Genomic DNA, 13,541 nt, shown 5'->3' with positions numbered 1-13,541 from the left:
TGAGCACCCGTCTTCCTCGTGGTCCGGGTTCCAAACGGGGTCACTGGGTGATGCTTCCAGATGGCACACATCTGCCTCGAGCGCCTTCTCAGTAACTCAGCTGGGAGATCACTTACTAGAGGTGCTCTGTGGACTCCGTCCCGTGTCTGACGCAATCTTCAGCACTCTTACTGGACTCAGGAAACACGGAAGAAACTTCCCCTTTGCCCTTCCTGGCATTCCTTCTAGTGTGAAAACCTCACACTTCTCCCAGCTAGTAACATCTTTCACTGAACAGCAAAACAGCAGCACGACTGGGCTTTGGAGGTGAATTTGGAACCAAATAGACACCTCAATGTAGGCAATTCCTGCTCGTCTGAGGGGAATCCTCTGAGAGGATTTTGAAGATTAAATGTGATTACCATTTGCCAGGCGCCCAGCGGCTACCGAGGGCCAGGGGCCCACCCTCCCCAAGAGGCGCAACTCCGAGTTCTCTTCTGGCCTGTCCCTCTGAGGTTAGTCACGGTCATGGTTTATGTGACCTCAGCCTCCAAATCCCGTATGGACCTGCTACCACCCATTTTCCACAAACACTCAATTTTAGGTTGGCCATTGAGGCCCCCAGCTCCCACAGGGGGAGCCTACCCACTCGACCGGTTCTCGTTTAAGACGAGCTCACCTTCTCCCCACTGCGGCTCATGGGCTCCGCAATCACCCCTCGGTGCATCTTGCCTGAGGCTCAGTGAAGAACCAGAGAATAAGAGGATGTCAGGTGGGACGGCAGTAAGACTGGGTAAAGAACTGATATTCCTAAGGCTCAGGTATTAAGGAGCTATATTTAGGGCATAGAGTGGGTTTTACAAATACTACAAAACAGCGGTTTGGACGTGAAAACCCTGAGAAAGGAATTGTCTGTGAGGAAATGGGACACAGAATACAGAGAACGCATGTTGCGTGATATTCTCATTCCCTTCCGTGCGCTCTAGAATATGCCCCCTGCCAGCTGCCACCTCGGCGCGCACGGGCAAGGTCGTGAAGACTTCAGTGGTAACCACCTCCTTCTTTCCTTACATCTCCTAATAGGCGCCATGTGTATACCTCAACTTCTTCCATTCCGGGGCTGCCCTGCCACCTAGAACTCCCACGATCCCTCCAAACAAAACATTTTCACAGGACTTTTTTTTTAATTTGTATTTGTTACAACCTTTTAAAGCAGAATGTGACTTGAGCACTACATTTCCACTCACAGAACTTGCTGAGTTACTTCTTCAACAGCTTTACAACACGCCAAGTAGGCTTAGAATTCCGCTACTCCAAACGCTCTTCTTTGGAAAACAAGCCCTGTACGTAGTTACTCCCATCCAGTTGGTTCAGTTTAACTACTAGTTTCTAGAGGCCTGGTACATGCAGTTGATAACTACAGGGGATAGAAGATTTAAAAAGTAGATCCTAGAAGGTGAAAGTTGTTTTAACCAACGGTTCTCTTTTGAACATCAAGGTAGAGCTCAGAACATTTCAGTGACAAAAAAAAATTTGGTCTTACTAAGGAATCCGCTTGGTAGCTAAACACTTTAGACCACACAGTTAACGTTGGGTTACGCACACCTCACAACAAATGTTACCTTGTCTGGTTACAATAAGCCAGCGTGGAACTAGGAAAGAAAAACTAGCTGGGCTTTGCTTCCTACATGTCACAGCATCACACTCAGAAACAGAAAGAAATCTTATCTTCCCCTTAGGTAGTTATTGTCATGCCATACAGATTCTTAAAATGTTAACAAAAATAAAGAAAAACATCCTTGAAAATATATTATCAGAGGGAATGAAGATAAAGTACTGAATACATGTACAAGTAGCTCTTGGGCGGCGCTTAGTCGACTTCCTCCATGCGTGACGTGTCGTCGTCACCTTCGAGGGGTGGCATCTCTTCGCTCACAGCGGCACTGCTATCATCAGCGGTGGGGTCGTCTTCATCAATGCCTGTTCGGAAAGAAAACCCTCGCGTTAGATTTCTCGAAGCCGGCCCATTAGCCCAAGACGGCTGGTCTCTACCCGCTTTAAAGGCTGAACATTTACCCGGTGGTGAAAGGTGCTTTCATTTTTTTAGCCTTTCTCATCTCAGCAAAAGGCCTACTGAGCCCTTTAGTAAAATAGGGGCCTTTAAGAGGTTGCCTCACAGGATCTGACCCCCCCCATGCTGTTCAAGTGGCCGGCGGCCCCCCACCCCCGCCTCCACGCTGCACCACACTGGGTTCCCCCGAAACCTCGGGGCTGCAGGAAGCTCACCGAGACCGAGCTTGATCATTCTGTAGATCCTGTTAGCGTGTGTCTGCGGGTCTTCCAGACTGAAGCCTGACGACAGGAGCGCGGTCTCGTAGAGCAGGATGACCAGATCCTTCACCGACTTGTCGTTCTTGTCAGCCTCTGCCTTCTGCCGCAAGGTCTCAATGATGGAGTGGTCAGGGTTTATCTCCAGGTGCTTCTTCGCGGCCATGTAGCCCATGGTGGAGTTGTCTCTCAAGGCTTGTGCCTTCATGATCCTCTCCATATTCGCCGTCCAGCCATACGTGCTCGTGACGATGCAGCATGGGGAGGTCACCAATCGGTTTGACACAACCACCTGTATGTCATCAAAGCACAAAGTGAGAAATGCACCTAGGAAAATTCTGTTATTCTAACTTTTCAGTACCACTATCAGCTTTATTGTAAAATGAAACCTAAGGACTCCAAGTACTGTATATTCATGAATCAGAAATACTGCCTGCAAATTTAAGTATCTGGAACTTTCTTCCTGCACATCCTAACACTCTCCAGGTCTTCAAGAAGGTTAAGAGTTTTCTCTCACTACATAGAAAATCTTAATTTTCCATTTGTATGTAAGTTCAGAAAACACATAGGGGAGAAAGTGCCTATGGAGGACAAGCTTGGAACACACCCACAGGCCTCTAGAAAGCAGCCCACCACCAGATGCCTGAGGCAGACAGGAGCACTGTTCTCATGCACCTTTTCTACTTTTTTCTCCAAGATGTCCTTCATGATCTTGCACAGGTTTTCAAACTTTGTTTTTTTCTCTTCCTGTTTCTTTTTCTCTTCTTCATCTTCTGGAAGTTCCAAGCCCTCTTTGGTGACGGACACTAACGTCTTCCCCTCAAATTCCTTCAGCTGCTGGACGCAGTACTCATCGATGGGCTCTATCATATAGATCACTTCCAGGCCATGCTTCCGAAGACGCTCCACGAAGGCGGAGTTCGCTACCTGGTCCTTGGTCTCACCTGAGGGGTTGGTAGAAAGTTACAGACTTTTAACAGGAAGTGACTTCATTTCCTTCGGACTTTTGCAAACTCTAGTCAGATCTAACCCCAGACGTGGCCCAGCCCACGTGGCCTTGCCTAAATTAGTCCCTAGGAGCTGATGTGTAAAGCCACGTGCATAGAACACACGGCTCCCAGGAGGTTGTAAGAACAGGTGACTGTACACCTGTCTTACCTGTGATGTAATAGATGTGTTTCTGGTTCTCCTTCATTCTGGTGCAATAGTCCTTGAGAGAAACCATCTCATCCCCAGAAGCAGACGTGTAGTATCGTAACAGCTCTGAGAGCTTCTTCCGATTCTGAGAGTCTTCGTGTATTCCCAGCTAAAAGACAACGTGAGCTTTGAACTTCCTCTGCATTAAAAACGATCACTTTAAATCTGACAAGCCACGAGGACTATTGCTAGTAAGGATCAAAGTGTCCACACCAACCTTGATGTTTTTCGAGAACTGCTCGTAAAACTTTTTGTAGTTCTCTTTGTCTTCAGCCAGTTCGGTGAAGAGTTCCAAGCACTTTTTGACCAAGTTCTTCCTGATAACTTTTAAAATTTTGCTTTGCTGCAGCATCTCACGGGAAATATTTAGAGGAAGATCCTCAGAGTCCACCACGCCTCTAATGAAATCTGAAAAAATAGAAGCAAATGCGCTCAAAGTCCTCCTAAGGACTCGATCCACAGATACACAAACTCCACCAAAAACGATCTCCTGCCCCACATGCCCAAAGCCACAGCGCGGAGATGAAGCACTGGCCGGGATCGAGCCTCACGCCCGCCCACTTACTCAGATACTCGGGGATTAGCTCCTCGCAGTTATCCATGATGAAAACTCTGCGAACGTACAACTTAATGTTGTTCTTTTTCTTTCTGTTCTCGAACAGGTCAAAGGGAGCACGTCTTGGTACAAAGAGAAGAGCTCTGAACTCCAACTGTCCTTCCACTGAAAAATGCTGTAAGAAAGCACATGGAGAATCATCAAGGGACCATGCAAGCAGCCTTCACTGAAGGTCACCTCGCCCGACCCGCGAACACTTGCAGTCACAGACTGAAAGAGCTTTTCGGGAGAGAGGACAAGGGCTCGGAATGACAAGAGCCCTTGGCAGCAACCCACACCTCAACCACCTCAGACAACCCGCAGAGACACAGACTAGCTCTGAAGCACCGGGCACCCACCTTCACCGCCAAGTGATCTTCCCAGTCATTGGTCAAACTCTTGTAAAATTCTCCATATTCCTCATTGGTAATATCGTCAGGGTTTCTGGTCCAAATAGGCTTTGTCTTGTTCAATTCTTCCTGATCGATGTATTTCTCCTTGATCTTCTTTTTCTTCTTCTTGTCACCATCCTTCTTCTCCTCCTCCTCCTCATCAGAACCAACATCTTCTATTTCAGGTTTGTCATCAGACTCCTTCTCTTCCTTTTCTTTTTCTTCCTCTTTCTCTTCCTTTTCTTCAGCCTCATCATCGCTGACCTCTTTATCGCGTTCCTTCTCCACCTTCAAAAGAAGATGCAGAATCACCGTCACCTCTGCATTCTGGAATCACTCTGAATGGTGTGTGCACTTAACACCAAAGCGTAAAATACCGAAAGAAGCGTTTAGCGGCCAAGAAGCTTCTACTCAATATATCTACCCAAACAACCCTGCATACATTGACAATAAAATAACTTCAGACTAGTCCAGTCAATTCCAAGTCTGGGTCTCTCCCTCATCAACAGATCCAAGCACTAAAAACTGCAGCTTGCTGGTTTTAGTACCCACACCCCATGAGGACACTCACAAAGAGAGTAATGGGATAGCCAATAAACTGGGAGTGCTTCTTCACAATCTCCTTTATTCTCCTTTCCTCCAGGTACTCCGTCTGGTCTTCTTTCAGATGCAGGATAACCTTTGTCCCCCGACCCATAGGTTCACCTGTAGGGAGATAAATGGACTCAATTTCTATCTGAATGGACACATTAAGGTGTTGGGGGGAAAAAAAACACAATTCAGCTCTCCACACCACACCCAACAGTTTCGGAGCAAGCTACCAAGTGGCATTCACAGTTACTACAGGAGGAGAATCCGGGGCAGTTAACTGCCTGGCCCCAGATCAGAAACTAAAAGCTCCCTGCTCCTGTGTCACGTGCTTACTAGGCTTGGTGCAGAATAGACCGGAACAAACACATTCTTGCCAATTCCACAGCATCCTCAGGGGTCCCCGGCCTGCAGCACCCGGCCCTCCCCACACAACGGAGTGACCCAGGAAACCGTCCCACCGGGTGCCTACCTGTATCAGTCCGCACTGTGAACGAGCCCCCTGCAGAAGACTCCCAGGCATACTGCTCATCATCGTTGTGCTTGGTGATCACCGTCACTTTCTCGGCAACCAAGTAGGCAGAATAGAACCCGACACCAAACTGGCCGATCATAGAAATATCCGCACCAGCCTGCAAAGCTTCCATGAACGCTTTGGTTCCAGACTTGGCAATAGTACCAAGGTTATTGATCAAATCGGCCTTGGTCATGCCAATCCCGGTATCCACGATGGTGAGGGTTCTATCTTGCTTGTTTGGAATGAGGTTAATGTGCAGCTCCTTCCCAGAGTCTAGCTTACTGGGATCGGTCAAGCTCTCGTATCTGATTTTGTCCAAAGCCTATTAACAAAACACAGGGCGGTAAGGGCAGAGCTCCCGGGGGAGGGGGCTTCCCCCGCAGCCACGACCGCGCGTTCCGCAGCAGCACACTTACATCGGACGAGTTGGAAATCAGCTCTCTGAGAAAGATCTCCTTATTCGAGTAGAAGGTGTTGATAATCAGGGACATCAACTGGGCGATCTCCGCCTGGAAGGCGAACGTCTCCACCTCCTCCTCCTCCATCGGCTGGTCTTGGGTCTGGGTTTCCTCAGGCATCTGCAAGGGCCGCGGGGCCGGTTACGTGCCGCCCCCGCGCCCCCCGGCCCGGTCCTCCGGGAGGCCCGCGCCCGCCGGCCCGAGCCGGGGGCCGCCGACAAAGGATGACCTCATTTCCAGCTGCGACAACGAGGGCCGTGCGCACGCCGCCGCCACCGGGCGCCACGGGCCCGCGGGGACCCCCGCCCGGAGCCAGAGCGCCCCCCCCCCGAGAACCCCCATCCGAGCCGCGGCCGGGGGTCCCCGCGGGCCTGGGGGAACCCTTCCCTTCCCACGGGCGGTGGTCGGGGCCGCAACAGGCCCGAGGCCTCCGCCGCCCAGAGCTCGGCCGCGCCGCCCTTACGGGCCCGGGGCCTCAGGGGAGCCTGCCCCGCGCCCGCCGCCCTCGACCCCCGCCGTCCCCGGCCCCCGGCGACCCCCCCCAACCGCCCCCTCACCTCGGCTAATGGACCGCACGGGACCCGCGAAGACGCAGCACCACGACGCAGAAGCAACTGGCGCGCCGCCCCCGCGCTTCCCTTATATAGACGCGGGCCCGCCCGGCGCGCGGCGCCTTTTCCAGAAGCCTCCCGAACCTTCCGGAAGAACCCTCCCCAACCGCCGCCGCGGCCGCGCGCTTGCGCCTGCGCCCTGCCCGCGGCCCCGCCCCTCTCCCGGGCGCGCGCGGGCCCGGCCCGAGCGCCCCACCCCCAACCGCCGCCGCGCGCGTGCCCGCGCCCGTCTCAGTGCGCCGGCGCAGCTTGGAACTCTCGCGAAGGTCTCGCGCCTTCCGGGGCCACCGCCCCCTGAGCGGCTCACGCCGGCTCCCCTGCCCCCACCCCGGGCCTGCACCGCCAACAGGGCGCGCGCGGGCGCAGCGGAGCTCGCCCCAGGCCTGTACGGGGCGCGTGCGCTCGTTCCTTCGGCAAGTTCGCCAGCTTAACAATTCTTATAGTGTCCCCAGGCTGTATGGGCTTCGGGACCCTCGGCACCAGGGCCCGCCCCAGCAGCGTCGGGGTGTGCACCGGTTACCGGGGGCCCTAGGCCCGGTCTAGGGCTTTGAGGCCGGGTTCAGGGGCTCGAGGAAGGGAGAGGGGTCGCCCCGCATCTGTATGCCTGGGGTAGTGATCAGAGGCTCCGGGCTACGACTGGACTTTCAGATGTACAGCGTCCCCATCTCTTCGGCCAGGGCAGCGATGATGGATTCCGGGCCCTGGAATTGGGGCAACAGGTGCCTGCCAGAGCCTCCTGACGCGGACACCCCAGCTCCCAGCCTGGTTAAGGGGTGCGGAGGTGCCAGCGCCTGACGGGCTGTGAGGGGTGACCAGCGCATGCACGTGGGCAGGCGAAGCCGAACCCTGGTTTCTGTCTTGATCAGAGGGAGCCCCTAGACACGTGGGGATGTTGGTGGTGAGGTTCGGGACTATAGGTGAGGTTCGGTGGGTTGAGGTCCAGAGCCCACCATCAAGAAAGAATTCTCAAGATGTCTTTGGCGCAAAATGGTGGTTTATTAAAGCAGGGGGATAGGACCCTTGGGCAGAAAGAGCTTCTGCCCTGGTTGTGAGGGGTGGCTGATTATATACTATTGGGTAGGGGGAGGTAAGGATACAGGGAGGTTGAGAAAGCACTCTCAAATGCTAAAGAGGACCTACTGGATTCCAGACGGGGCCTGACAGGCGAACGTTCTTCCTTGTAGCAAGGCATTAATATGAAGATAGTTGGGGGCTTCTGGGAGCAATGTTACACTGCCCACTTTGAGTATCTGTCAATGGGCTGCAGGGTAGAAGGACATTTAATTGTATCTACATTTCCTTCTGGAAGCTAGGTTATTGATAGAAATGCTTTGTTCTTTAGATCGCTAAGATAATTGTAAACTGAGGGAGACTCCTCTCTTGCAGAATTGTGATCTCTTAACTCTTTGTTTTTCCTTACCTTAGCTTTAGGGCAGCCAGGGGTGCCTGAAGAATGTCACATATATCTCATCTTGGGGGGGTTTGTGGGGTGTCAGCTTCTGCTTTGTCCTCAGCTTGCCCTCTGTGCCCTCATGATTGGGATAAGGGAAGCCCCAGGGGCCTGGTTGCACTCCAGGGGTCCGGTTCTGAGGGTGGGACGAGGAACGCCAGCAGGTGACAGGGTCATTGCTGCCTTTCCCCATTGCCAGATGATCTCCACACATGCAGGCCCTGCTTGGATTTGGGGGCTGGTCCTTTTCTTAGGCCACGCTGTGCACAAGGGGAAGTGTTGAAATGGACAATTACAGAGGCCTGAGTTCTCCAAACCCACGCTCCATGCTTTGGGGTGTGTGTGTGTGTGTGTGTGTGTGTGTGTTTTAGGAGAATTTAGTGATTCATTTATATGTAACACCCAGTGCTCATCACAAGAGCTCTCCTTAATACCTGTCACCTCTACCTGCCTTTGGTTTGCCCTAAAACCATGTCCTTCACACTAGCCTAGAATTCCAGGATCATTGAACTAATGCGGACTCACCCAGTACACCCACCATGATTTTGTAAAGCCCATCTTCTTTATTGCCTATTTTACATAATTTGAGGTCTCCATGTGAAGGATCTAGTTCACCCTTGGGGGGATTAACTCACTCCAAAAGCCAGTTTCTATAATCCTGAGAATCTCGGAGGGGAGGGGCCCTTAGCCACCGCCCAGGTCAGCCACCAGGTGGTTTCACATCTGAGGACCCCCACCTGGAGCACTGTGAGTCCCGTAAACCTAGCCCTGCCCTGGGCTCCTTTGTGGCTAGCTCCTCCCAACACCCCATCCTCCCCCCGCCCCCAGCCCCGGAACAATCTGGAAGCTCCTTACGTTGTAAACAAACCTGTCTGAACTCTCCCTCCACCCTCATCTCTGGGGAAACCCTGCTTTAACAGGAACGGGGTTTTCACACTGGGCCTTGGGGCCCATTAGGACTGTATGAAATGAACACAGGGCTTCTTAACTGGCATTAAAATAGGAAAAATAGAGTGGAAACTTCCAGCCACGTGGTCAGGGGAGGCGGGCATTGTGCATTGGCTGGGGCACCCTGTAAAATGTATTTCTGCCCCCAGCCGTATCTGAGAGCTGTCCCCGGGTTTTCCCTGCAGCCTGGGCTGGGGGCGTGGGTTGGGGGAGGTGGGCGGAGGGAAGGAAGAGGAGCAGTCCGCGTGCCGGCTCCCGACCCACAGTCGGCTCTGTGAGATCTCCTCCACCTGCACCCCAGGACCTGCACCCCAGGGCGGCCCTCCTGCTCTCCTGACCCAGAGGCCTGGCCCACTTCTTCCTTTCTACCCCACTTCTGGTGGGCTATTTCAAAGCCCCATCTCTGAATTTGTCGGTTTCCAGAGCCTTCACCTGCCTCTGGTCCGCAGAACTTGCCCCAAGGGCTCTGCAGGAATCAGTTTCCCAGCTGGTCCAAACATTAACAACCCTCCCTCCCTCCCTCCCGCCACGGCCTCCCGGCTTTCCAGCTCTCTCCTTCCTGCCTTAGTTACTAAATACGAGAACTTTGTTGTCCTGCTCCACCTTGACCTCTGGACAACATTCCACACTAATCCGCATTGCCTCCATTCCATCACCAGTGTGTTCTCCCGCCTGCTAGCGGCTCCTTCTCCGTCTCTGCAGACTTGGCCCCCTCTCAGGCCTTTCTCTGGAGCTCCTGGACAGTACCTTTGTGCAGATAATGCACAGAAAAGCCTGGGCTGGGACTCTCCCAGCGCCCCACCTACCTGGTCTTCTCTCAGGACTCACCACCCAGGTGACTATACCACCACCTTCCAGAACCCGCAAGCACCCCCACAGGGGATCTGGCACGAGCTTGCCATTTCTGCCTCCTAAATGCCCCTCGGATCCATTTGCTTCTGTCCACCTTCACGCTCCACTTCCTTCCCCAAGTCCCTCACCCCTGTCGTCATCACCAGCCGCTCACCTAGACCTCTGTAGCCCCGACTGCACCTGTCTCCACCCTGTAGCCAGGGTGGGCTTTTCGAACCCAGATCTGATCTTGGCAGTGCCCTCTTCCACACACTCCCCAAAGCCTTGGACACCTCAGCATTCCGAGAAGAAAGACGGCTGCCTTAACCAGGCTCATGGGCTCTGCAGGACACCCCACCTTCCTATTTGTCTCTGCTCCCACTGTGCTCCCTGTCACCTTTGTAAACCTCACTCTAAACTGCCCCCACACTGTCTGGCCTGGACACTGTTCCCTCTCTTTTTCTTGTAATTAATGTCCCCGTGGACTTTCAGCTCCCGCATTTCCCTAGGGTCCCTTCCCACCTCGACTTGCCTTCTTCCCAGGCCCAATCCCCTCGTATAAATAGGTTCTCAGAATGTGGGACCCCCCAGCATGGCACGTGCTCACCCACTCCAGCGAGCCCTCCAACCCCTACTCTTCTCTGCCCCCCACCTCCTTTCACATCCACTCTCCTCCTGTTTCCTCCACTGTGTTTCTGTTACATATCAAGTCCTGCAGATTAGCTCCCTAATACTTGGTGCGCTGGTCCCAAAGTGATCACCTTTGGCGTCCTTCCGTTAAGCTGGAACACAGGGCACAGACTCTGGACCCAAGAAGCCTGGGTTTGAATATCAGTTCTGCTCCTGCCTACCCACGCGGACTGGGCAGGTCACTTACTCCACCTGTGTCTGCAGCAGGGGCGTGAGAAGACTTGTTTTCTTGTAGGGCTACGAGACTTAAACGAGCAAAGTCTGTTTTTGGAAATGACCCAGGACAGGGCCTGGCGTGCTCTGACTGCACATGTGTATAAAGTAAACAAATAAGTCTTCGATTTCCTTTTTGATTTCTTCTTTGACCCGTGGATGATTTATAAATGTGTTAGCTTCCAAATATTTGGAGGTTTTCCAGAAATCTTTTAGTTACTGATTTCTTTTATTTTTACTTTATTTATTTGAGAGAGAGAGAGCATAAGCGGAGCAGGGAGAGGGGCGGAGGGAAGAGGGACAAGCAGACTCCCCACTGAGCAGGGAGGCTGATGCAGGGCTCAATCCGGGGACCTTGGGATCATGACCTGAGCTGAAGTCAGATGCTTAACTGACTGAGCCACTCAGGTGCCCCTTGCTACTGATTTCTAGTATTGCATTCCATTGTGGTCAAAGAACATATTCTGCATGATTTGAATCCTTTCAAATTTATTGAGACTTCTTTTACGGCCCAGATTATGGTGTATGCTGGAATATTCTGTATGCAAAATCATCATGCTGAAGGGAAGATGCCAGTCATTGATATAATTTTAGAAAATGCAAGCTAACCTTTAGTGGCAGAAAGTGGATCTGTGGCAGCCTGGCGGGTGGGACGGCAGGCGCTGGGGAGGCGGACGGAGGGGCGACGACGAAGCTCAGGGAGATGCATCTACTCACCGTCTTGCTTGCAGTCTCGGTTTCACAGGTGTGCGGGTATGTCCAAACATATCAAATTGTACTTTAAACACGTGCGGTTTATTGCGTGTCATTTATGCCTCATAAAGCTGTTTTTTAAAAATTGATGTTTAATGGCACCCGGGTGGCTCGGTTGGTTAAGCGTCTGCCTTTGGCTCAGGTCATGATCCTGGTACTGGGATCGAGTCCCAAATCGGGCTCCCTGCTCAGTGGGGAGTCTGCTTCCCCCTGGGCTGCTCCCCCTGCTTGTGTTCCCTGTCAAATTTGTAAAATCTTAAAAAAAAAAAAAAAAAGAATTGATGTTTAGCAAAGAGCTAGAGGAAATGTTCAGAATTGAGTTATAATGATAAGGAAAACTCAGTGGCTTCTATTTTGGAAAGAGATACAGTTGACCAGGAAGAGGATGGTGTTGGTTAAAGCACGGGTCTGCAGCTGGACTGTGAGTCCTGTCCCTGCCACCTAGTGGCTGTGTCACTTTGAGCGAGCTGCTCAACCTCTCTGTGCCTTGGTCTTCTCATCTCTACAGTAGTGATGATCACGGTAAGGATGGTGTGGATGCCGTGAGCTGACCCCAGGGAACCCCAAAGCACCTGGCATGCGATGGACGTGCTGTTCTCTCTCTCTCTTCTTTTTATTATATTATGTTAGTCACCATACAGTACATCCCTGGTTTTTGATGTAAAGTTCGATGATTCATTAGTTGAGTGTAAGGATGTGCTGTTCTCTTAATGGAGGGCAGGGAGACAGGGTGGCCTGCGCTGGCGGTCGCCAGGTCACCATGATGCTGTCCTGCACTTGTACCCATCTGATGGGTTTGGGCTCACTGCTTGAGCAGGAAGGGGAGGGCTGAGAGCAGGGTCCCAAAGGAAGTGAAGGGATAGGCTCTGGGAGTGAGGGGAGGTGCAGTGATGCGGCCAGCATCATGGTGGAGTGACCTGGCCACTTAGAGTTGGCTCTGAAGAGGATTTCCACTGACCAACTATAAAACTGGGGACACTGTGGTACCCAAACTGACCAACTATAAAACTGGGGACACTGTGGTACCCAAACTGTTCTTTTCCTGGCCAGTTTTGACCCATCCTTTGAGGCCCAGCTGGGCAGCCATTCCTGGAAGGCCCAGATGGGGTTAGTAACTTCCCTGTTAACTTGCACATGCTGTCACCAGAAGGAGGCACCACAAACACTCCTTTGCCCTCCTCTCCCATTGCTGTCAGCAGAATGTGGCCATTTTGACAGGGGAAATGGTATCCTGTTGTTCACTGAGCACCATCCATTTTATCTCTGCTGACGGAAAGCCCGTGTTCAGGCCCTGGGATGCAGTGGGTGCAAAATTAGGTCACTGCATGCATGGTGGAAACATGAAGCCAATGCCACGCAAGTACACGGATTTGTAAACTGAGGAGTGCTGGGAGGGTCCTGAGACCGGAGGAGAGCAGTGTTAGCTGCTGGTGGGGGGAGGTGGGGAAGGGCATCTGCAAAAGTGAAATCTAGAAGGAATATGAGGAGTCGTAGGGAACAGGGACAAGGCGAGGAAGGAAAGAAAATGGAGGCCAGAAAAGCCTTTTCTGTGAGATGGGTGCACAGCCTGCAAGGGGCAGGGTGGCCACTGGGGCCGAAGCAAGAGGTAGGGGCCAGATGCCGCACTGCACTGCGCCAGGGGACTCGGAACATGGCCCAAGAAGCACAGGAGGCATGGGAGGCTGTCCCTGGGCCCCACCGTTCTGACAGTGCTCCACTCTGACCCTTGTGCGCATGGAGGTCAGGCCCAGGGAGAGCTGAGTAGGCCCGCACCTGCAGAACTGCTGGGTGAAGAAGGCGCAGGCTTGTGGAGACCAAGGAGGACGAGCTAACAGTCCAGGAGAGGTGGAGGAGCCTGTAGGAGCCTGCGTGGGGAACACTGCAGTCACCCTGGGGAACGTGGGGCCCAGGCCAGAGCAGCAGGTGACCTGTTCAGTGTCGCCATGTTGGGCTGAACTGTGTGTGGCACATCCAAGTGGATGGGCACCCAG

At 52.8% G+C, this 13,541-nt stretch overlaps 1 protein-coding gene across 1 annotated transcript; it reads right to left on the bottom strand.

Moving 5' to 3' along the window:
- Positions 1–796: 796 nt before the first annotated feature.
- On the bottom strand, positions 797–6,812 carry HSP90AA1 (heat shock protein 90 alpha family class A member 1). Its single transcript, XM_026515281.4, has 11 exons — positions 6,612–6,812; positions 6,013–6,174; positions 5,552–5,918; positions 5,063–5,196; positions 4,459–4,779; positions 4,070–4,235; positions 3,722–3,912; positions 3,466–3,613; positions 2,983–3,251; positions 2,266–2,599; positions 797–1,959 (listed from the first exon to the last, which is right to left on the bottom strand). Exons 2-11 carry the CDS (start codon positions 6,172–6,174, stop codon positions 1,850–1,852), a joined length of 2,202 nt encoding a protein of 733 aa, XP_026371066.1. The 5' UTR covers positions 6,612–6,812; the 3' UTR covers positions 797–1,849.
- Between the last annotated feature and the right edge of the window lie 6,729 nt (positions 6,813–13,541).

Source organism: Ursus arctos, unplaced genomic scaffold, assembly GCF_023065955.2.
Source record: "Ursus arctos isolate Adak ecotype North America unplaced genomic scaffold, UrsArc2.0 scaffold_25, whole genome shotgun sequence".
NCBI classification, from domain to species: Eukaryota; Metazoa; Chordata; class Mammalia; order Carnivora; family Ursidae; genus Ursus; species Ursus arctos.
Note: the sequence above shows the minus strand (reverse complement) of the source record. Positions and strands in the feature narration are given on the sequence as shown.